At 38.7% G+C, this 25006-nt stretch overlaps 2 protein-coding genes across 2 annotated transcripts in view; both read right to left on the bottom strand.

The window, feature by feature from the left end:
• LOC105049143 (uncharacterized) overlaps positions 1-2114 on the bottom strand; it is a 36777-nt gene extending 34663 nt beyond the window's left edge. Inside the window, exon 1 of the mRNA XM_010928709.4 lies at positions 1470-2114. Within this exon, the coding sequence (XP_010927011.1) occupies positions 1470-2048 (579 nt within the window). The 5' untranslated portion in view covers positions 2049-2114. The remainder of the gene's footprint in view (positions 1-1469) is intronic.
• A 14968-nt stretch (positions 2115-17082) lies between these two features.
• LOC105049141 (AP2-like ethylene-responsive transcription factor SMOS1) overlaps positions 17083-25006 on the bottom strand; it is a 34532-nt gene continuing 26608 nt past the window's right edge. The window contains exons 7-10 of the mRNA XM_010928708.4: positions 23140-23216; positions 22460-23031; positions 17395-22352; positions 17083-17249 (exon numbers count right to left, since the gene is read on the bottom strand). Of these exons, the coding sequence (XP_010927010.2) occupies positions 22119-22352; positions 22460-23031; positions 23140-23216 (883 nt within the window). The 3' untranslated portion in view covers positions 17083-17249; positions 17395-22118. The remainder of the gene's footprint in view (positions 17250-17394; positions 22353-22459; positions 23032-23139; positions 23217-25006) is intronic.

Here is a 25006-nt window from a genome sequence, read left to right as displayed (position 1 = left end):
GCGAGTTGCCAAGTCTTGGTCCGACTAAGTCGAGTGGGCCGAGTCTAACATCCTCCCCTCCTCAAAAGAAATTTCATCCTCACAATTGATATGTTTGGATCTTCAAAAAGCTGAAAATAATTAGCCCTCATCTCATCATTAAGCTCCCAAGTAGCCTCCCTCTTAGAATGATTACTCCACTAGATCTTAACATAGGGGATAATATAATGTCTCAAGTCTTGGTCCTTTCTATCCAGAATCTGAATAGAGTGCTCCTCACAAGTCAGATCCTCACGAAGCTATAGTGGCTCAAATTCCACTACGTGGCTAGGGTCTAGCACATACTTCCTAGCACTGGTACATGGAACATATTATGCACTTTAGATAGGGCAAGGGAAGGCATAGTCAATATGTAATTTCCCCCACTCTATCCAAAATTCAAACAGACCCTTATATCTAGGACTCATCCTGCCATGGATCCCAAATCTTGTCACACCCTTCGTAGGAGACACTTTCAAGAAAACATGGTCCCCTACTTAGAATTCTAGTCCTCTCTTTCTATTATTTGCATAGTTCTTTTGCCTACTCTGGGCTATGCGAAGCTGCTCCCTGATTAACTGCACTTTTTTATAGTTTACTTCATTATTTCGGGATCCAGTAGTTTCTTTTCCACCACATCATCCCAATAAATTAGCAACCTGCACTTCCTACCATATAATACCTCAGAAGGAGCAATCTGTATGTTTCCTTGGTAACTGTTATTGTAGGCAAATTCTACCAGAGATAAATAGCTATCCCAAGCTCATCCCAAATCTAAGACACAAGCTCTCGACATGTGTTGTAGAATCTAAATGGTTCTTTCGAACTGCCCATCTATTTGTGAGTGGAAAGCTGTGCTGAAACTTAATTTGGTCCCCACAGCTTTACACAAACTCTTCTAAAGCCGAGATACAAATGTAGTATTCCTGTCTGATATAAAGGTAACTGAAAGTCTGAAACTATCCAATATAAAATTAACCGAAACCCTATGTAGTCTCACAATCTGTTCAACATACAGATTTGCCAATCTCTCCAAAGAAGATCCACTCCGAATGGCAAAAAGTATACCGACAAGTAGAGGTACAAGGCTGGTAAGCTTCTACCAAGGCCTTGTCAAGTAAAGGTACAAGCCCAAAGGTTCAACAGGAAGGGCACTGCAACACTTTTAGTTAACTTTAGGTTTGTTCCCAAAATTCCAAAATGTTTCAATTTGTTTTTGCACCTTAAATTTAAATTTTAGCTTCACTCTTGCTTTTGTTGTGCCACTCTTGATCTCTGGTGACAGTAAAGATTCCTTCCTCTCCCTGGATTAGTTCAACTATTAGCAAATAACTTTTCCCCAAGACAATTCCACTACCCATGTGATTTCAATCCTTTGGCAACGATACCTCACAAGATAGTACCGTATTTCACTCATCAAATTGTCCATACAAATGGTAGCAAAATGATACCTTTGGGCGTCGGTCCACTGCAAAAGCCAGAAGAGTCTCCAAAGGCAATTCAACCGCTCCCCAATCCTCCAAATCGACACGCAGTACCAGCAAACCCAACGACTTGACCAAGGACCGTGCCGTCCCAGTGGCCATGCCACTGGGTGGGTCCCGAAGAAAAGCCGCGAGGACAAAGGCAGCGTCCTTGGCCTTGGACAGGGGCAAGGACCCGGCGGGAACGAGAGGGAGGAGAATAGAAAGGAAGGAGGCGAGGGCGGCGGTGGCGCTGGGGTCGGCGCGGGCGGAATCACGGACGGCGGTGATAGCGGCGGCGAAGTAGGCGGGTGGAGTGAGGGGAAGTCCTTCTTCTTGGAGGATGGAGCGCATGGCGGCGGCGGAGGCGCAGAGGTGGCGGTGCTGGGGGGCGGAGGACTTGGCGTACCGGTCCATGAGGGCCTGGCAAATGTCGGAGCCCTCGGCGCACTTGAAGACGGCGTCTTCTTCGCCTTCCTCGGCTTCTCCCTCCCTGGTTTGTTCGTGCTCTTCGGCTTCTCCGGCCATGGCCATTGGCTCTCTTTCGGCCCTCCGCTTCATAAGCATGGAGAGCGAGACGCGGAAAGATTGGAGAAGGGAGGCGGACGCTGGTGGGTTTAGGGTTTATGAGGCAGAGGATCCGGAAGGAACGGGGTTCCCGTTGTATCTTTTGCGCGAAGAACGATTTTACTTCTTTGGCGAGATTAACCGTTGGATCGCCAAAAAGCCGCTTTGAGAGCTGTGAAGGAGAAAGATTGGATTCTTTAAATGTTGTGTAACTTGCAATCTAACGGTTGGCATCGCAAAAAAAGGGAAATCATTCTTTCTGTGTTAGATAGAACCCGAATCCGAAGAAAAATCTGGGTCAACCTAATTAGGTCTGTTGGATAATCTTATGCAATCTTATAGCATCCACGAGAATACAGTCCAAGATCGATCTATTCCAAAGTATTCATAAAATTTTTTTAAAACAGATCGGCCCAAATTCCACGAGGAGATAAAAAAGACTTGACCATAACCCTCTCTTTTCCACCCTATAAAATGGACTAGAAGAGGTTCGCTTCCACGAGGAGAAAAAAAAGACTTGACCATAACCCTCTCTTTTCCACCCTATAAAATGGACTAGAAGAGGTTCGCTTGACGTGGATTCCATTGAACCTTATATTTAAAATATTAGACACAACTTGTGCACATAATGTAGCATATATCTGCTGGATGAGTCAAATCTGATTTTTGTGGGATTTTTAGTCTGATCTTATAGAAATATCCAAACAAATCCTTAATGATTTAGATTTATGATTTAAATGGACAGAATCATAAGATCTAGAAAAGAGAGAGAGCCTGCAGGCCTACAAGTGAGCTGGTCCAACTTAGGATCAAAATTTGAGAACAGCAATAGATTTCTAAACTATTTGGAAGTAGATTTAGACAGTAATAATAAGTAGATTGAGTTTCATATGCTTGACTTTAATGAGCAATTCTATTTTTATTGGAGTTGGTTTTTCTAACATTAACTTTATTTTCAGCCAAAAAGAAAAAACATTATGTCTATAAGTTATAAGATAGAATTACCAAATAAATTCACTTAACAAACTCTCCTCCTCCTTCCAATGAACCCCACTCATACTTTCTTTTCTCTCTCCTAACCAGCCCTCATTAGCCTATATTTGTAGTTGAAAAGAGGCAGTTTAGGTCATAAGTGTCCAGGCAACTTTGCACCTCTTTTTGATCTAATAATTTTCTCACTAAATAAAGGGTAGTACTAAATTAAATCTAATCCACAATTGACCCAAACTAAATCCAACCTATTACTCTTATCTATGCCCAAGCTCTAAGTTTACTGGATATATCACAAACCATTTAGGTTTCAAGAAACTCAACTACCTAACCATTGGTCATCCCAACCCTACTTCAATTATACCCCTATTGTATTCTAAATAAACAACCATAATAACATCAAGCTCATTGTAGCTTTTTAGATCCAATAGAATGAAGTTACTCAAAAAACTATGTGGCCCATGAGCGTATATAAAAGCCCAATTTTTATGTGCCAACCTCATACCTTTACTCAAGTATTTGAGCTTATCACCTATACGAACCTAACAAGTATTCACCATCTTGTCGTCACCTCCCAATTCAAAAGAGTCAAGTCTAGACATATAATGTCATCCATTTAGATTATTTTTGGGAGCTTCCTAACAGTCACTATTTTAATCAGTTCAAGCAATACTTGTTGATCCATCTATACCTATAATCTACTAAAATAGAGTTCTAACTACGCATCAAAGCCACTCGATCTAGTTAGTTCTTCACACAAGTAGTAGTTCTAACACATAACTTCTTATATATAAACCCCTCCATTCCATTCATTAAAAGAAGATCAAACAGAAGCCCCAAGTTTTCAAATAATCTTAGCTCTATCCTCTCTCCTAGCTTTCTTTCTTAATAATCTTAAAACTCTTAATTCTCTTCCCCCAAAAATCTTAACCTCGATTAAACTACAAAAACCTTGAAGATAAGATACCCATCCCTCTACTAAGTCTAAATATCCCTATCTTATTGTATAAGGAGAAAGTCATAAAATAATAGGTCAGGGAGAAGCCTCTACATCTTAAGGCTTGGTTTCATTTCGGATATGAGAAAGATTTTCTTGGCACCAGTATAAAGACTTCTACATACCTTTATTCCTCTTTTCCTCTTCTCTCTTCATTCTTCACTTTCCTTTTATTTACTCATCCACCTACTTGCTATACTAACTACTTGTTAACATACTATCTTATTCATAAATTGACCAAGTCATGAAAACTTGCTAACTTTTCTTTTGTCATCTTGTTCCTTGCCATTTCATTTCATTTGCATGCTTATCTATTTGTTTATTTTCTTTTTTAGAAAGTAAAAAGGGGGAGGTGTGCTTTCCCTCATAAAGTTTTATTAATGATAATTTAGTATGGTGGACAGATGGTATTGGTGGAGATCTTAGAGTAGAAGATAGGATATAATGATATATATATCTACAAGGATTGATGCAATTATGTGATATAGTCTCCTTAGACTTGTTTGCCCATTTTATTTATTTGCTTATCTATTTGCTTACTTTCATGTTCTTTCAGTCATATTACTTTTATATTTTTGCATGCATATTACAATTTAGCCTTATATTTTGGATTTAATGCTTCTTTCTCACTACAGTGATTATAATAAAATAGATAGGATCTCACAAAATCCAAGAGATAGACAAAAAATTAAAGTTATTTGCATGTGAATTATTGAAGCAAGATAATACATGTAAATAAAAGTACCTTCATTTACATTTAGTGACAACAATTAAGCATTTAAATTTGTGAAGAATAAAAAATTAATTTCTTAATTTTAGCTCAAAATGTGATTATATTTTTTAGATTGTCTATATTCCTATATCAATTTAGAGTAATCCCAAACTATCATCATGTAACAACCTTCCATATGTTGATTCAAATCTCACTATATCACATCTAGATGACAGTGACTCTCATCATGTTTGTCATTGCTTTCTATTATGGGGATAAGTGAATTCGTCAACCTCGATTATTGACCGACCTAACTCCTTGGATTATACAGAAAATATTCTTCTTTAGCCTTAGTTGGTTGCTCATTTGGTCCTTGAACACATATCGACTACACATAGTTAAATGATCTAGATAGAGCCTTCTACATTATTTTCTTTATTTGCATGGTCATGAAGCAAAAAATCCACCATCATGGATGCAATAATTGCCCACGATGGTTCATCGTGGATATAATAATTATCCATAATTCTGGCCTATAAATGCCTTAACTATACCCTTAATATCTAGGATAGCGGCTCATGAATCTCTCTCTATATAAAGAGGGGCAAAGAAAACCCTCATGTAAGTCTTTTTGAACATAGATGCTCTTTCTTTTTTTATTGTTCTCTAACCTTCGGCTAACTTAAGCATCAAAGAGTTTCCTGCTAGACAAACTCTGACAAGTAGACTTTTGGTTGTAGATTGAAGGAGATATCCTTTTCGATCTCCTATCAAATACCTAGCTCATCCTCAAACTGATCTCCAACTCACTTCTTTACCAATCTCTTTGGAGTTTAACAGTAATAGATTAGTACTAGAGGAAGGACCACTTCGATGCTACCATAAAAAAGAGAGAGTCATTTATGATGAAAACTCAAGTACAAAATGCTTCTACTAGCTCTCTCAGTAGTCATCTCATTAGAATGATCAATCAGACTAATGTCTCAATCATGATCCATCTCATCCACTGCCATGGTAGATCAGTAGCAATTTACTATTCTGGTGCAACAAATTCAAGCCCTCACAGCTACCATGTAGAGCTTTCAGCAAATGATGGAGAACTAGCAATAATAACAGCTAGGGAAACCAATTGTCATGGCTGCACAATCTTGTCATAGCCATCAATTCTGACGTTGAAGCCTCGAGGGATGCATCTTACTGAGCAGGCTCATCATTCAAAATTTTCAATTCGCAAGTTATCTTTCTGCCAACAAAGTCTAAGACAGGAGGAGCAGCAGCAATGCTCCTATGAGTCTTTCAAGGGAGATTTCACTCCAAGATATGCTTGCTGAAGGATGCCTTAAAGAGTGACCGACCTCGATCGTAAAGTTGAAGAGATTGATCATCAGTTAGCGATGCTCCAAGATGGTAGCTGAGGGCAAGAGGATGGTATTGGCTTTGATATACGGCCTCAGTTCTCTCACTGCATCATAGAAGAACCGATCTCAGCTTAATTCAAGATACCTCAGTTAGAGCCATATGATGGTCCCTCGGATCCACTCGACCATCTTGAGAGCTATAAGATTCTTATGATGATTCAAAAAATTTATAATATTTTTTTTATCTTGCATTCCCTGCCATCCTTAAAAAGTTTGATTGGATGTGGTACTCCAGTCTCTAGTTGGGCTCCATCCACTCATTTGAGCAATTGGAAGATAGTTCGTGGCACACTTTAATAGCAGTAGAAGGCAGTCACAAAATTTGGATAATCTCTTCTCTATCCAACAAATGGAAGGTGAGTCCTTGAGAGAATACACGGCTTGGTTTAACACCGCCACGTTGGAGATTCATGATCTAAATGAGTTGGTCCTAATGTCCAAAGTTTTAAATTTCGTAGGATAGCGCTGTCTTGATTTTTTTATGAAACAGAATATGCCGCCGTCTTGCCTCATCTCGATAATTGGGATAAAGGATGTCCTAAGATGTCCCGATCAAAATGTTGGGATGCTAGCAGGATGGTCCCATCCTGACACATGGAATGGTACTCTGTCCCGACGTCTCGCTGGGATCTGAATCCTTAGTAATGTCAACTTTAAAGTGAAAACTTTAGAACTCCAGGTTTATTTTTTTTTTTAGATAAGAAATCCCTAAGAGATTACATCAAGCTCCCCATGCAAACTCAGAAATATGCTTGCACTGAGGCAGCAGTTAATCAGTGACAATCCAAGGGTAAAAAAAGAGAGGCCCCACATTAGCCTCACAGTCCAAGACCTAGGAGCCCTTCCCATTTGTTTCATAACTACACCACCCATCTACTCCTTGGGCCCAGATCGTTATAAAGATTGAGGGCCAAGTGTATCTCCAAAGGCCTCAACCAATGAAGGCCCTAGCGGACAAGCGGACAAGCGAACAAAGTAAAAAAATTATAAGTTTCATCGAGATTATAGCCACAACATCAAAGAATGTCTCCAATTGAAGGATAAAATCGAAGCTCTAATTCATCGAGGCTAACTCAGAAAGTATGTTCAAGATCAGGATGATCATCCGACCAAGGAGGAGAATAACAATTGACAGACAGTTAGCATCATCAATATGATCGTGGGGCATGCGGGTGACAAAGAGCAGAAAGTCGAGCAAAAGACCACTCATCGAAGAGGAGGTGCAATGATGTCATTAGCTTTTCAGATGATGATTTGTGAGGAGTTCAGACTCCTCATGATGATGTTGTCATCAACTCTATGATGATAGATAATTATGATGTAAAAAAAATATTAGTTACTAATGAAAGCTCGATGGATATATTATTTTGTAATACTTTTCTTTAAATGAAGTTGCCTATAGACCAACTAAAGAAAGTAAATACTCCTTTAGTCGGATTCTCTGATGGCTTGATCAATGTAGAAGGAAAAATCACACTCTAGATGATAGCTAGCCAAGAACATCATCAAGTTAACATCTAATTGACCCTTCTTGTCATCCAAGTCCTTTTGGTGTACGATGCCATCCTTGGTCGATCTGGGCTCAATGCATTTCGGACCATAATATTAACTTATTATCTCCTTATGCACTGCACAACAAGGTATGGGATCGACGAAGTCCGAGAAGATCAATAGCTCACTCGATAATATTTATGGCAACAATCAAAAATTTTTTTTTTGAAATCTCTGTCCATTGAGGACTTGATCTTCGAGATGAAGATGAATGAGACGAGCCAGAGGAGCAGTTAATTTCTATCTTATTGAATGAAGAGGAAACAAGCAAAACCATCCAGGTTAGATCATTATTGACTATCGACCTTCATGATCGGCTTGTAGAGTTCCTTTGGATAAATACGGACATCTTTATCACGGCTTCAAATATGCCAGATATATCAATTGATGTTATTGTGCATAGGTTAGACATTGATTTGAAACATTGATCTATTTGACAAAAGAAATGAAACTTAACCTAAAAGCAGCACTAGACGATTGATGAGGAGCTCAACAAGCTCTTGGTGGTGGATTTTATTTGATAAGCTGACTATTCTGATTGGTTGGCTAATATTGTGATGGTGAAAAAGATCAACGACAAGTGGAGAATCTACATTGACTATATTGAATAATGCTTGCTCGAAAGATAGCTTTGCATTATCAAGGATCGACTAGCTCATTGATGCCGTCTCGAAACATAAATTGCTGAGCTTCATGGATGTGTTCTCAAGATATAACTAAATTTATATGACATCCAAGGATAAGGAGAAAACAACCTCATCACCGAGAAAGGTATGTATTGTTATAAGTCATGCCTTTTGAATTGAAAAAAATAGGTACAACTAATCAATGTCTTATCAATAAGATTTTTAAAGATTATATCAATTATAATATAGATGTCTATGTTGATGATATGTCAGTGAGAAGAATAGAAGCCAACCACCACATTGCTGATCTGGAGGAGACATTCAACGAACTAAGGCAATACCAAATGAAACTTAATCCAAGCAAGTGTGCCTTCGGCATGACTTCAGAAAAATTCTTGAGGTCTATGGTGACAAGGTGAGGGAATCCAGAGAAGATAAAGATAATTCTGAAAATATAATATCCGACCATGAGGAAGAAAGTACAATGCTCGATGGGCTGGGTGGTGGTCCTCAACTGATCTATTTTCAAATTATCGAAAAGTTATCTTTTTTTTTTTAAATTCTATGATAATTTAAAGACTTCAAGTGATCATAGGAGTACCAACCAGTATTTGAAGAGCTTAAGAAATATCTCGGATCACCCCTTTTGATGTCAAAATCGAGCATCGGTGAGAATTTATATATATATCTAGCTATCTCATATGATGCAGTTAGCTCGATACTTATCCAAAAAAAAGGGAGTCTCCAAAAGCCTATCTATTATTCAAGTAAGATCCTGCGTAATATCGAAACAAGATATTCTCAGGTGGAGAAACTAGTGTTCACCCTCATCACCTTGGTGCGATGGCTTCGGCCATATGTCCAAGCTTATATTATGGTCATTCTAACCGACTATCCACTAAAAATACTCCTATGAAGATCAGACACCTCTTGGAGGATGGCCAAGTGAGCGATTGAAGTCAATGAATTCGGCATCGATTACCATCCTTAATTTTCTATGAAAGCTCAAGTTTTGGTAGACTTTATCGTTGAATGCACCATCTTCAAGGAAGAATCCACCTCAAATAATTTTGAGGAAGAAAATATTGGACCCACTTGAGTTTTATATCTTGATGGAGCCTCAAATTTATCTAAGAGTGAAGTAGGACTTATCTAAACTCGAAAGAGTTGCAATGAACTATGCTCTTTCGATCGATTTTGAAGCTTCTAACAATCAAGTCGAATACGAGGTCTTAATAGCTGATCTAAACATCACTAAAAAGCTCACAATGAGAAGATTGAAAATATTCACTAACTCTCAACTGATGGTCGGTAAAGCTTGAGGAGAGTACAAGACCCAAGAACCCACTATTTCTAGATATCTACAAAAGATGAAGGACTCATCCTTAGTTTTCAATCATTTTGAAGTGTGCCAACTTCTCAGATCAGAGAATGCCCGATAGATTCATTATCTCGTTTGGCCACCTCAGGCTACACCGAGCTCAGAAAAAAAGTCTACATCGAGAAATTGGAGAAACCCAGTATTGAAGAATAAGGATTAGTCCTACAGATTGATCTTGAGCCAAATTGGATTGATCCTATTATGGAGTATCTTATAAATAGAGTACTCCAACTGACCCTATCAAAGTGAGGAGAATAAAGCATTAGGCTCCTCAATATGTGCTCCTTGAGAAAAAATTATATAAGAGATCCTACTCTTTACCACCACTTAAGTGCCTCCAACCTTCTAAAGTTGACTATGCACATTGAAAAGTTTATGAGGATATTTGTGAAAATCAACTAGGAGGTAGATTCTTGCCTTACAAGATGCTCTAATAAAGATACTACTGGCTAACTATGCAATAAGATACATCCGATCTTATCAAAAAGTGTAATCAATATCAGAGATATGTTAACGTCTAGTACTAACCAGCATCTCAACTCAATCTAATCTCTGCCCCTTGGCCTTTCGTCCAATGGGGCATAGACATCCTTGAGCCATCCCATAGGCAACTGATAGTAAAAGTTCCTCATTGTTGCTGTCAATTACATCATCAAGTGGGTCAAGACAGAGCTACTAGCACAAATCATTGAAAAAAGATCTGAGACTTCATTTGAAAGTCTATTATCTATCACTTTGAATTGTCTCAAATAATAATTACTGACAACGAGCAGCAGTTTGATGATCCAATGTTCAAGGAGTTCTCCACAGACCTTCACATTGATCATAGGCTCCCTTCAATTGGCCTTCTGTAGTCCAATAGAAAATCTAAGATAACTAACAAAACTATTTTTATAGGATCTCAAGATAAGATTAACTCAGATGAAAGGACTCTAGGCCAATGAGCTCTAGTCTTATAGGTGTATCGCACTACTCCTCGAAACCCAACCATAAAGATCCCATTCGGTCTAGCCTTCAGGACCAAGGTGGTGATCCCTGTCAAGATTGGGTTACTAATGAACAAAGTTGAACGCTTTGATGAACAAAGTAATATAGGTCATCTTCATATCGACCTTGACTTGTTAGAAGAAACAAGAAAATGTGCTCGGATTAGGATGGTGTCATACCAACGATGAGTAGCCTGCTACTATAATACTTGAGTGAGGATGAAGATATTCTGACTTGATAATTTCATATTGAAATAAGCTGAAGTATCAAAGCTAACTGAGCATGGCAAGTTGTCTCCAAATTGGAAAGGACTTTACCAAATTAAAGAAGTCCTTAAACTTGAACCCTACAAGATTGAAGGTCTTAGTGGCACTCTTCTTCCTCGGACTTAAAATATCGAGAACTTGAAACGTATTATCAATAAGCTCTTCGATCTTGCATTGATTAAATAATCAATAATTTTTTTTGTTCTTTAAGTTTTAAATAATTTTTTAATAAAAAGTGATTAAAAAAAAGATTGCTATCTAGTTATGAATGACTATCCTAAGCATCCTAACTCCAATCTAGATCGCAGAAATCAAGAAGAGATATCCAAGCTCTAGTTAGAATTATTCATCTTGGTCAAATGAGAACTGACCCAATGAAAGTATGAGCTTTAGCTCAGATTTTTTTTTTGACTTGATCGGATAAGAACTAACCTAATGAGTCAATGAGCTTTGGGTTGGATTTGTTCAACTTAGTTGGAAGAACACCAACCTTCCAAACATGTCTTGACTCTAGTTGGGAGTATCGATCAAATTCTTGATAAATCTGACCACGATAACTATGACTCTGGTCAAAACTCTACTAAGATCGAGAAAAAAAAATCAAAAATTTATTTTACTGAATTTGCTAAATGTCGACCTTATGTTAGAGACAATCTCACCATCATTTGATCTTGACTTAATAATGAGCAACGACATTATCAACTACCAACATTGGTTTGAAGGCGACCTCCAAACTTAGCAAGATTTCAATCAAAATAAGTTTATGAAAGAGATGATGGTGTCAAAATATTTCGACCATGATCTGGTACCAAGCATTAAGATTCAACCTCTAACAAGTTATGAGCTCATGGCTTAGAAAAATTTTGATGAAAGAAGAGTTAAACTATAAAACAAAAGAGAGTGTTTCATTAGCGGAAAGTTCTTACAAAAGCTCAGGATTGAGCTGAGTACAAAAAAAAATGAAAAATAGCTCAAGTATTAGGCTCGAGATTGGCTTTGATGGTATTCTTGGAGTCGATCTTGATGGTAGTGGCGATGGCTTTGTGGTAGCCTACTCTCCACCAAATTCATTGCCGTCCTTGGCTATAAGCCGACTGGTGTCGATTTTAGAAAATAACTGTGCCACTAAGGTTTTACAGTCCTCAAACCTAAGGCTATAGGTAGTAGTTGATCCTTCAACGACTTTGGCTTTGAAGGCCTCTAAAGCCTTGTATTTCTCCACTACTTTAGAGGCCCAGCTTTTCGAGCAGCCACCTCCACTTGGTCGCCTTCTTCTTGATGGTGGCCTTTTCATTTTTAGCCTTCTACGTGGCCACTATATTGAATTCGAGCTCCAGCTGGAGCTTGGTGACTCGTCGATGGCACACATCGGCCACCACCTTCTCTGTGGCTGCTCGAGGTTTGGCTGCTTCGATGATCTCCCAGGCAGTGGCAAAATTGGACTCGTTGTGAGCAGACAACTCCTTAGCTACCTTTAGCTTCTCATCGATAGCCTTCGCCCACTCCTCCATCACCTTGATTGCTTTGTTAGTGGCCTTGACCCTAGCATTTGCTACTGGGCCTTCTTGTTCGAGCGGCTGAGTCAGTTGAAGCCGACTAGCCCCTCATGTAGGATAGTGATATTGTTCACTAGCTGCAAAAAATAAATAAATAAATTAGAAGGTTAAGTTAAAATCAAAAAAAAAATTCACAGATAAAAAATGGTACCCTGAGGAGAGTTTCATAGCTGGTGTTCAGAATCTTATCCAGCAAATGAGATTTCCTCTTTGACCAATCGGTCAGCAAGATGACCATCTTTATTAGGCTGATGGTTGTGGAGTCCGAAGTCATTAACTTGAACTCTTATCCCCAAAGTAAAGGTCTCCTCTTCAGATTAGGATGAGGGTTTAGGGATGTCGGCTGCAACAGGCTCTAGAGTTGCTTCTAGTGAGGCAGATGCAGCTGGTATCGGCTTGGGCGTTAGCTAGCACCATCATAAGGGGGTTAGACTTTGAGCACGATTAAGGTGCTTCAGTGATGGTGGTGCTGCTCATAGAGGAACTACCTCGACAATGTCCAACTCATCATCAATCTCCATAGGCTCTAAGCTTAAAACCCTGAGAGTAGCAGGAGGAAGTATGGCCCTAGGGCTGGGGGTGGTCCTCGACTCCTCAGTCCTCAGCTTTTTGGAGGATGAAGCCTCTTGAGAAGACTCTCCTTAAGATGACCTCGACTTTTTGCGGAAGGCATTGTGGATGGAGTCGACTGTGGGCCTCAAGCTACATCAAGAACAAAAAAGTTAGGAAAAAAGAGAGAAGAGAAAGAGGAAAATGAGCTAACTTATACTTTGAGGATTCGTCGGGCTTAGATCGGCATCGTACAGCATCTACTTGGTTGTTAATTTGCATTGAGGCGGCACGTTGACATTGAGCAGAGTGTGCTAGTCTTCCTCATCCTCGGGGTTGATGCAAGCATTATTTTTTTTTTGATATAGTTGAAGCCCCAAAGATGGTCGATAGAAATAAAGAAGAACCTCTTCTTCTACCTGTGCACTGAAGAAGATAGCCCCTTGATGAACTGAAGGATGTTCTAAGGAGCGAAATACCACCAGCCCTTTTTTCGACATACCTCTTCAGCATGAAAAATGTGCAAAAAAGAGAATATCACAGGGCAATCTCGAGAAGATCGCATATTATAAGGAAAGAATAGATAGTGCGAATGGAATTGTGAGGAAGATGTGCTAAGAAGATTTTGATAATGATCAAGAATATTACAGATGAAAGAATGCAAGAGGAAGCGAAGGTCATATTGAAGAGACTCCTTATAGATATCAAGATGCCCTTCAATAGCTTGGGTCACCTGGTCATCCCGATTAGGGACCTCCAAGCAGTACTAGCTTAAAATTAATAACTTAATCCGAAGCCTCTCAAGTTCGAGCTTAGTAATAATAAACATGTCATTCTCCAGCTTAGGGAGCCTCACGAGCTCATATTTCTAGCTCTCCAAGAATCAGGAGTTTGAAGGTGCGGGCTGAGATGAGGACCCATTTTGGTAGAGGTCTGAGGTCTATCCTCGGGTGGAGCTTGGGGCTCAAATAGTTGAGAACTTTGATTGTCCGACCGATTTCTACCCTTATCCTCGCTACCATGACTTGACATTATGGGGAAAAAGAAAGAAAGAGAAAAAAGAATCTCGAAGGAAAGAAGTGAATAGTGAGAGCAAAAGGAAACTACTAATAATCGAAACTAGAGAAAAGATAATACTGGTGCTGGAGAAGATGATGGCAGAGGATGATGGTGGTGGCTACAGTAGACTATGGCGGTGCTCGGATGAAGAAAATATTTGCAGAGAAGTTTGGAGAGAGAAAGTAACTGGATAAATGAGGAAGAAATACTAAGAGGATGGTGCCCTATTTATACTATTCTGCAACCGTCGAGATTGGCACATCGATCATGATGCTTGCATCGGATCTCAACACATGGTGTGCATCCACAGCATCAGATTACACGCCTCTTTAGCGTACCCACCTTCTGATTATGCCATGTAGCCATATGCACATGGTAATAACTAAGGACAATTGACTTGCACCATGTGGCATCAGGGGATCGATCAAAGCACGATCTCCTAGATCACCATTTCTGGCTCAAGTGGAGCATTGTCCTGATTATCGTGCCTCAACATTGCAGCACAACCTCTAAAGCGATGCATTAAATATTAGCTAAGTTCGAAGAGACAAATTAAATGCTGGTCGAGAACTTCTATTATCTGAAGTGACATCGTCAGAGCCATTACCAATGATCAAGGTTGAAATAAATAATTGATTGACTACTCCATCCAAAGTGAAAATATCTTTTTGGGCTTGAGAGTGGAGGCAAATGTTATAGAGATAATTGAATTTTTCGAGCTCGACTATTCACTGACCTAACTCCTCAGATTAATAGAAATATTCTTTCTCGGCCTTGGTTAGTTGCTGATCTGATCTTTGGGTACATACCAATGACACATAGTTAAATGGTCTAGATAGAGCCTTCCAGGCCATTTTTGCATAGTCGTGGAGTGAGAAATCTGCCATCATGGGTGCAATAACTATCCACGATGGCCGTAACAACTATACATGATTTTGGCCCATAAATACTTTCACTACACCCTTAATATCCGAGATAACAGCTTGTGAACCCTCTCTATATAAAGAGGGATAGAGAGGACCCTTAGGTAAATCTTTTTAAATATAGAAGTTCTTACTCATCATTTTTTTTTTCATTCAGCTGTTTCCTAAACTCCAGCTAACTTAAGCATTGGAGGATCCCCCGCTAGACAAACTTTAGCAAATGGACTTTGGGTTACAGGTTGAAGGAAACATCCTTCTCAGTCTCCCATTGAATACCCAGCTCATCCTCAAACTGATCTCTAGCTTGATCTTTGACTGACCTCTCTAGAGTTTAGCAGCAATACTCTCCATATCGGTGGTTACAGCTGCTGAAATTGAAACAACAAATATGGTACTTTTTTTGGCACATCCTATCTACACTAATTAAATATTAGTGTAGCTAATATGATAATAATTGCTGTAAGGTGACAATCAAATGATTTGGTTGTGCTTAGAATTGGAACAACAAAGGGGACATATCCTTGGGCTATTGGTATTGTTGATTTAGTTATCCCAAGCTTATTGACTGTTGATATAGGTGACATCTCAATTGAGCTAGTTATCAAGTTACTGAATGTAGATATGTACATGTGTACATATATCATACAAATTTACGTACGTACGAACATATGCATGCATATACATAAATGCGTGTGTGTATAAATGAAAATACACGTGTGTGTGTGTGTGTGTGTGTGTGTGTGTGTGTATGTAGATTTACATATAAATAGTCATGGTCAGTGGCATCAGACTTTATGTGCCCAAGAAGCCATATGGTTCTATTGTGTGCCTAGGAGGTCAAGGCTGAATGAGGTAAACAAATACATATTAATGAAAATATACATGCAAACACATGTAAATTTAAATATAAATAGTTAATGGTATCAGTCTATGTGTGCCCGAGCAGCCATATGATCTTAGGGCACACTTGTAAGTTAGGTCAAGGCTGTGCTACATTGCTACCTCAGGGAGACAGGTGTATTCCAAGGGTACAGCCCTAAAGCCTGCATTGCAATTGTTGGTGAGCTAATAAATTGTGGGATTTGATGGAGGAAATTTAGGCCAACCATCCTTTTGCCAGATCTAGACTTTGGCTTGAAAATTTTTATGGGTCCACTTTTGGACCCATATCTGATCCTTGGGTTCGATCCAGATCAATTTGTCTTGGAATTAGCCCTTACTCTTGCATAGTTTGGCTAGTGAAGTAGAACTAAAAAACCTCCTCAGATAAAGCTGATTATGGGCCGAGCATTGGGGCTAAAGTCTATTCATTTTTAATCAGGCTTTGGCTGAGCCTATCTAACTGCCTATGATTAGCTCCACCCTCTGCATCATCAGAAATTTGCAAGAAAATCTACTTTATCTTCATATTTGAAAAACTAGCCACTTTTTTTTTCTTTTCTTTTCTGAGCAATCCATTTTCCTGTAAGAAATTTTTTGTGCATCGAATGCACCGGTGATTGGCTCATGCATGGGGTCGGGCAAAAAAAATTTTTTTCCACTGTCCGACCCCGCGTGTGAGCCAATTACCGCATACGGTGCGTGCATTCCGCACCGCACATGGTGCACAAAGAATTTCTCTTTTCCTGCATGCTAGACCATTGCCCATTATCATCCATGTCCTTTGTTTTGCTGGACTATCATAAGAAATTATTTCATATGCTTAGACTTGTATTTTTTGTGCATCTATTAGCATTGGTTGGGATTATGAGCAACTATTTGACAATAGGCTATAAAAAGAAATGCCTTCTTATACAAATATGAAAACAAAATACATTTTTTTCCTGCAAAGTCTCCATTAGGCTTTAACATCTTGAAGCAAGAGATGGAACAATAGGCAGTAGAAATTTACTGCTCGTGATGTGAAAATCAAGCTTGTCTTCCAAAAGCTGTTGGCAATTATATGATGTTAGAAGAGAAACCAAGAACACAGAACAAATGATAGGAAACACAATCACAAAAAATTGATTGAAATTTTCTTCATTAGATCAGAAGTAACTGCTCTTTACAACAGAAATCAATCTTATAGTCAATCTGAAAACTAATTCTCCAATTTTTTGCCCATACAATAGATTCACGACTTAGAATTATAACAAACCCGATATTGCTAACTGACTCCTCAATAGCTAGCTGAGCTGGCGCCTGAGCTGTTATCGATTGTCAAACAGAGAGAAAGAGAAACGAGAGGCTGAGAGACTTGAAAGATGAGCGGCATGCAATTGGTGATACATCCCATTTTATTAAACTTCTTCTTCTTTTATTTATTTATAAAAACTGTACAGTATCAATTACCTCTCCCTCGAAAAGCTCCTTGTCCTCAAAGAGTGAAGGCTGAAAATCTGATTTGAATCTCCTCAGCAAACTCCCAGGTGGCATCAGCTGGAGAAGTATTTTGCCAAAGAATTAGCCACTGAGTAGCAGCCTTATTTCTGTACTTGACCATACGTCTGTCCAAAATAGCCTGAGGATAAGAATAGGCTGCAACTGAAAAATTAGGAAGCTCAAATTAAGCTGTGATATTGGAACAAGCAGCTTTAAGTAGTGAAATATGAAACACATCATGGATCTTAGCATCTGAGGGAAGTTGCAATCTATAGGCAACAGCTTCAATGCATTCAAGGACTTTAAAGGGACCATAGTAGTTCTAATGGAGCTTATGATGAGAGTGAACCATTGAGTACTGAATGTACAGTTTAAGCTTAAGGAAAAGTAAGTCCCCAACTTGGAATTGTCTCTCAATACGCCTTCTGTCAACCAATTGCTTCATTCTGTTAGAGACCTTAGTCAGATGATGCTTAAGTAAAGCAATGGTTGCCTCCCTATCCCTTATAAAGATATCCACAGCTGCCATATTGGAATCATTAGGGACATATGGTGTTTGAAGTGGAGGTGGGAAGCCATATAGGGCCTTAAAAGGGGTCATTTGAATTGTAAAATGATAAGATGTATTGTACCAGAATTCAACCAAACTCAACTACTAAAATTAGGAATGGGGTATATCTCCACACATGCATCTTAAGTAAATCTCGAGGCATCGATTCACCACCTTAATTTGCCTAACTGTCTGAGGGTGATAAGTTGTTGACAATTTCAAAGATACTCCTTACAGCTTGAAAAATTTCTACCAAAATTGGCTGGTGAAAATGGCATCTCTATCACTAACAAGTGTATTAGGAAGATCATGGAGTTTGAAGACATGATCCAAAAAGAGTTGAGCCACAGATTTAGCAGTGTAAGGATGGGTGAGGCCTATGAAGTAGGCATACTTAGTCAAACAATCCACAACAACCATGATAACTGTCCTACCCTGAGATTTAGGTAGTCCATCAATAAAATCCATGGTAATGTCAGTGAATATTCCTTGTGGATGAGGAAGTGGCTCCAAGAACCAGGGGATGCCACATTTTTATACTTATTTTTCTAACACACAGAGCAATTTCGAATATATTCTCAAACATTCTTTCAAAGATCCTTCTTATATACGATTGAAGCAAGCAGCCTGTCAGTAACAGTAACTCCAGAATGGCCTCCAACTACAGAGTCATGATAAAGTTCTAACAACTTTTATTTTAATTCTCCACAATTATCAACTACCAGCTTTCCATGTCGTCATAACTGATCTTGCTACCAAGTATAATGAGGATGAGAGGTAAAATCTTGCTGCAATTCTACAATCAGTTGTTTCAATGTCACATCAGTTTGTAATGTATTTTTGATAGCCACCATGAGCTGATCAGAAATTATATGGGCAATGATAGCAATAGCAGTAGAATGAACTCAAGAGAGAGCATCAGCAGCCTGATTATCCAGTCCCTTCTTGTATTGAATTTCATAGTCAAAATGCTGCAATTTAGTTAACCATGCTTGTTGTGCTGGAGTAGTGAGTCTCTGCTCTACAAGAAACTTGAGACTCCTATGATCTGTCCTAATGACAAAGTGCTTGGTCAACAAATAATGTTCCCACTCTCTGACTGCAAAAAGTATAGCCAACATCTCCTTCTCATATGCTGAAAGATCCATATTTTTTGCTGATAATGCCTTACTAATATAGGCAATAGGGTGGCCCTCCTGCATCGACACAGCACGTATTCCCTCCCTAGAAGCATCAGTTTTCACAATAAAAGTTTTTGAAAAATTTGGCAGAGAGAGAACCGGAGCATTCACCAGAGCTTGCTTAAGCACTCCAAAGGCATGTTGAGCTTCCATAGTCCACTGAAAAATGTCTTTCTTCAATAATTCAGTCAAAGACCATGCTATCTTGCCATAATTTTGTACAAACCTTCTGTAGTATCCTGTTAACCCCAAAAAGCTCCTTAGTTGTTTAACATTTTGAGGAATTGGCCATGACTGCATTGCTATAACTTTCTTCGGATCAGTTTACACACTAGCTGCGGATATCACATGACCAAGGTACTCCACTTGATTCACTCCAAAGCTATATTTACTTTCCTTAGCATATAAGTGATTATCCCTCATCAATTGCAACACAACCTGCAAATGCATTAAGTGTTCCTGCTTGGTTTTGTTGAAAATCAAGATGTCATCGAAAAACACAAGCACAAATTTCCTTAACAAAGGCTTAAAGACATCATTCATAAGGGATTGAAATGTAGAAGGGGCATTTGTTAACCCAAAAGGTATCACTAAAAATTCATAGTGATCCTCATGAGTTTTGAAGGCAGTCTTGAAAATATCTTCAGGCCACATTCTTACTTGCCAATAACCAGACTGCAAGTCAATTTTCGAGAATATTTGAGCACCTCCCAATTCCTCCAACAATTCTTCAATCAATGGAATGAGAAATTTATCCTTTACAGTGATATTGTTAAGACTTCTGTAATCAAAACACATCCTCCATGTGTTATCTTTCTTCTTAACCAAGACCACAGGACTTGCATGTCTATAAGGCCATTGACGGGTTGTGAGCCGGGTTTAATTGGAATCCTATGATTATGGATCCTTTGTGGAGGCAACCCTTTTGACTCTTAGAAAACATCTTCATATTGCTTCAACAAACTTCTCAATGCATCCCGCTGTTGTTGTTCAGCCTGTAGGGCATGCATTTGTCCTTGATCATAATTGAATTCACCAATAAAATGAAGAAACCAGTCACCTTGCTTAACATTGATAGCATTAAATAGCTGACCCTTAGTATGAATCTGCTCTCCACACAAAGCATAATCCACCCCCTTCAAATTGAAACTCATAGCAAGGTCTGCAAAATTCCAATTGATGGAACCCAATGTTTTCAACCATTGTATGCCTAAAATCAAATCATAACTTCTTAAAAGAAGCAGGTATATATTAGCCTGAAAAGCCTGCTGTTGCATACACCATTGAAAATCTTTGCACATAGAATCACATTTGAGTTCTTGGCCATTAGCTACCTCAATCCATATACTAGAAACCATAGTGATAGCACAATGGAGCTTTCTTGCCATTTGTTCACTAAGAAAATTATGGATGCTTCCTGTATCTATCAACACATGCAACCTCCTCTTTCCACAACTTCCCCTAAGCAACATAGTTTGGTTAGTTCCAGTTCCCCACAGCATTCAAAGATAGTTGACCTTCTTGAATGCTTCTATCACACTTTAATCTTTTCTACTATAAACTCAAGTTCCTCTTCATCACTTACTTCTTTCAATTGCAACACATATACTTGTTTTTTTTTTACATTTATGACCAGGAGTATACGTTTCATCACACCAAAAGCACAAGTTTTTAGCCCTTTTTTCATCCATCTCCTTACTAGTTAGGGTTTTTGGGACTCGATTGGGTAGGTTATGGTTGCTATTAACATTGGAAGAATTGAATGGAGCTTTTTTGATTGACTAACACAAATTTGGGCTTTTGTTGAATAGCTGCTACAGCAAGTTCTTGTAATCTTGCAAGTGAATAGGCTTCTGACAAAGATTTAGGTTCAAACATCCTAATTGGCATTTGGAGTTCATTATTCAAGCCGGAAAGAAAAAAACTGAAGGATTGTTCTTCAAAAGTCCTTCAAAAGTACCTGCTTTTGGGTACAACTCATCAAAGGCATTAAGATACTCTTGAAGAGATCCTGACTGCTTAAGATACCTGAGTTTTGCCAGTGGATCATCAAAGGCATGATTTCCAAATCTGGCCCCCAAAGATCTGACATACTCCTCCCAATCATCATATGCTACATTTCCTTTGATTATCAATAGCTCTGATACTAATTGATGTAAGAAGAAAAACCAAGAACACAGAACAAAGGATAAGAAACATTAATTGATATTTTTTTCATTAGATCAGAAGTAACTGTTCTTTACAACAGAAATCAATCTTATAATTAATTTGAAAACTAATTCTTCAATTTTCTGCCCATACAACAAATTCACGACTCAGAATTATAACAAACTCGACATTGCTAACTGACTCCTCAACAGCTAGCTGAGCTGACACCTGAATTATTATCGACCGTCAAACAGAGAGAGAGAAATGAGAGACCGAGAGACTTGAAAGATGAGCAGCACGCAATTAGTGATACATCCCGTTTTATTAAACTTCTTCTTCTTTTATTTATTTACAAAAACTGTACAATATCATTACAACTAATAGGAGTATATCAAAGAGATCCATCGAACTTTGGGAACAAGAGAGAGGTACTGCATGAAAGACAAGGTCCCTTGAATACAGTATCAAGGGCATTACTTGCAGCAGAAAAATCAGATCAATCATTAGGAACTAACAACTGAATTCACCAAAAATGTCTACAAGTTTCTTCCCAGCCTAACAGAGGTACCACATCAAAGACAAGGTCTCTTAAACACAGTATCAAGGGCATTACTTGCAGAAAAAAATCAGATCAATCATTAGGAACTAACAACTGAATTCACCAAAAATATCTACAAGTTTCTTCCCAGCCCAACTCAGGTCCAGTCAGAATTCAACTGACTATTGACCCAACATTTTATTTCCTTGAGATTTTCAGGTTTTGCAGACAGGCTGACGGTAATTTCTTCAAGGACAACTTGAAATCTTTGGGAGTATCAAGTGGCATACAAGATGTGAATGCCATTCTTAAAATTGTACATGCTACCATTAATACACCACAAGTGCATTTCAGCTAATCTACATCTTAGCGGGGGTGTATCCCCGCAACAGGTAACATCACTCTGCTCATGCCAAACCTTGAAAAGCAAGACTAGTCCATGCAACAGTTCCTTAATGCTCCAGTCCAGGCATTGGTATGAATATGAAGAACTTATATCATTCTTCCTAAACTGCATTAAGTAAATAAAAAAGGATAAAAAACTTAGCTTTATATATGATAAGGGAAAATAGTCAACTTTCACTTTGAAGGATAAGAAGTTGCAGGCAGAGTCTGAACCATTGTTGTCAGAGATTGTCCAGATGGTGGAACAAGACTTGTCCAAAAAACAGGATCAGGAACAGGATCAACAGAGTTCCAACTGGTCCTCAATGGTGCAGAGACAAGAGGAGCAAATGAGTATGGAGTTCTTTGGACAGCCAATTCACTCAAACCTAAGGTGACTCCAGATCTATCAAGCCCACCACCAGAAAAGAAGAGAGGAGCCGCCTTTTTATGTTCCATGTCCTTGTAAGAAGTATCATCCTTCGTTTCTGATGTCTTTGACCGCTTCTCAAGAAAATTCTTAAAGGCTTCTGACTTTGATAAGATACTGCACGCAGACACACCCCGTGCATGAGGCTTCCCATTGTGAGGAAGGCCAAGTGAAGGCAACTGGTATGGCTCAGTGGGTCGTACAGAGCATTCTAGAGTTCTGAGTTCTCTAGCAACACCTTCTGCATTGGAGGTTGATTCTGACTGACGTGTTTTCTTGGGAGCCCACCACCTGATATAACTTGTTAGATCAACTTTTCTCTCCATGCCAAAGCTACCAGCATATTTTCCATCTGTAGCCACATCCCTACTTGTACCTTACAAGGAAGTAATCCAGTTATCTATCCATAAGATCGAAATGTTTGAGTTTATTTTTAAAAAAGTCTGCTCAATCTCAATCAAAGGTAGATCTTTTATGGACTTACTGCAATTCAAGTTGTTGCAATATTCATTTCCTATCATCTGTCCAAGGGATGCGTCCCATCGGGTACTTTGAGGTTGTCTAAGAATAAAACAGAAGTAAAACAACTGGGAAGAATCTATTATTGGCAAGGCAAAATATACAATATTGAGGTCTAACAATTCAAGGGATAAGCTGCTAAATCAGCTGATGTACAAGCAATAAATTAATAGCAGAATTTCAATTGTGAATGTACAGATGCATGTGTATATATGTATGCCGGAGTAATAATGCTCCCACTAAAGCAACTTTGTAGGTTGTTTCTAACAGAAACGACAAATTTAGCCCTGTATGGCATGATATTTTTATGTGCATGGGGGTAATTTTGTCCTTTGGCTCATGTTGTCGATGCACCTTTTTTTCCTGCGGCAATGGTTGCTTCACATTTTAATGTATTGATGGTTAGATGACAAAAAGCACCCCCACATACATATCCATCGAAACACATAGGGTCATATTTGTCATTTGCCACTAAGGGTGTGCTTTGGTGCCATGGTAAAGTTGTTCCATTGTGACCTGAAGGTCATGGCTGCGAGATATATAAACAGCATCTCTCTACGTGAGGTAAGGCAGCATACATTTGAGTCTCCGACCTTCCACAAACCCTGCAATGGATGGAGCCTTGTGCACTAGGCTGCTCTTTTTTTTTTTTTTTGCCATTCTAAATCATGGGAGTACTGTAACTCTACCCATATATGTAATTATGTTGTATATATGCCAAGATGGACAAGAAGATAATCATGAGAATTATTTACTCAGAATTAAGGATTTTATATCTTGAACATCACTAATATGCGGTGCCCCAGGGATGGGCATATTCATGTGGACAAGTATATACATACCCAAATGGTGCTACAAATTGGTATACAATAATAAAACTAGGAAGTAAATTACATCATCCAGACAACAATACACTAGCATGCAAGACTGCAAGTTCCTACTGCAACATATTGATGCTTTAAGCATAATGTAGTCGGAACTATTGACGCGTTTCCCATATCTTTGTCAGCATTATCAACCCTATTTGCCAATCATGTTTTACAAGCTGTCTCTAGCATTACTGGAAGATATTTAGACAACTTCCATCCATATCAACTTAGAACTTCCCCTCCATTATTCTAACCCTTCTATAGAGATTCAAGCAATTCGATGTGATAGTCCTAATAAACTTGGAACTGTTTGATGGATTAGTTTAACATTTTTCAGGTGATTCCTTTAGTTTTTGGAATATGGTGCCTCAAACAATATTTGGGTGAGTAATATAGAAGGCATTTATTTATTCAAAAAAACCTTCAAATAGGGGGGAAGATTTGCTTCAAGGTCCTTTCGTGTTCTCAGTTTAATCCTCATTAACCAGTTTCCCGGCAGGAATCCAACAATTACAGTTCTTTTTATCAATGTTTTTGGTCAATGTCTCTTTGTTTAGGTTGTTCCCCTTAGATACCTACTCTTGGAATTGTTATTTTTCCTACTACTCCTTTAAAGGATGTGTGAGGAATAACTCATTGTAAGGTGTAACATTTGTCCCTCATCTTTCAGGGAGCAAACCTCTAAAGTTTGTACTCACTGATGTAATAGCAAGGTGTATTCTTGACAAAAGAGACAAGGATTCTGTTCCATCATTCAAGGAGCAAAACATTTGAATCTGATCGCATTATCCAACTTATCTTCAATTACTTGTTAATATCATAGTAATGTGACCAAGATAGGTTGAATCGGTACTGGAGATGGTACCGGTCATTGGCCAGTATGATACGGTACCAGTTCGGTATGGTACCAATACTTGGTACGTCGTGATTACACCAAATTTCTTTTTGTTTTGTTTTATTTTG

The sequence above is a fragment of the Elaeis guineensis genome, chromosome 7 (genome assembly GCF_000442705.2).
Source record: "Elaeis guineensis isolate ETL-2024a chromosome 7, EG11, whole genome shotgun sequence".
Lineage (NCBI taxonomy): Eukaryota > Viridiplantae > Streptophyta > Magnoliopsida > Arecales > Arecaceae > Elaeis > Elaeis guineensis.
The sequence above is the reverse complement of the archived record's forward strand: the minus strand, read 5'-3'. Positions and strand labels throughout refer to the sequence as shown.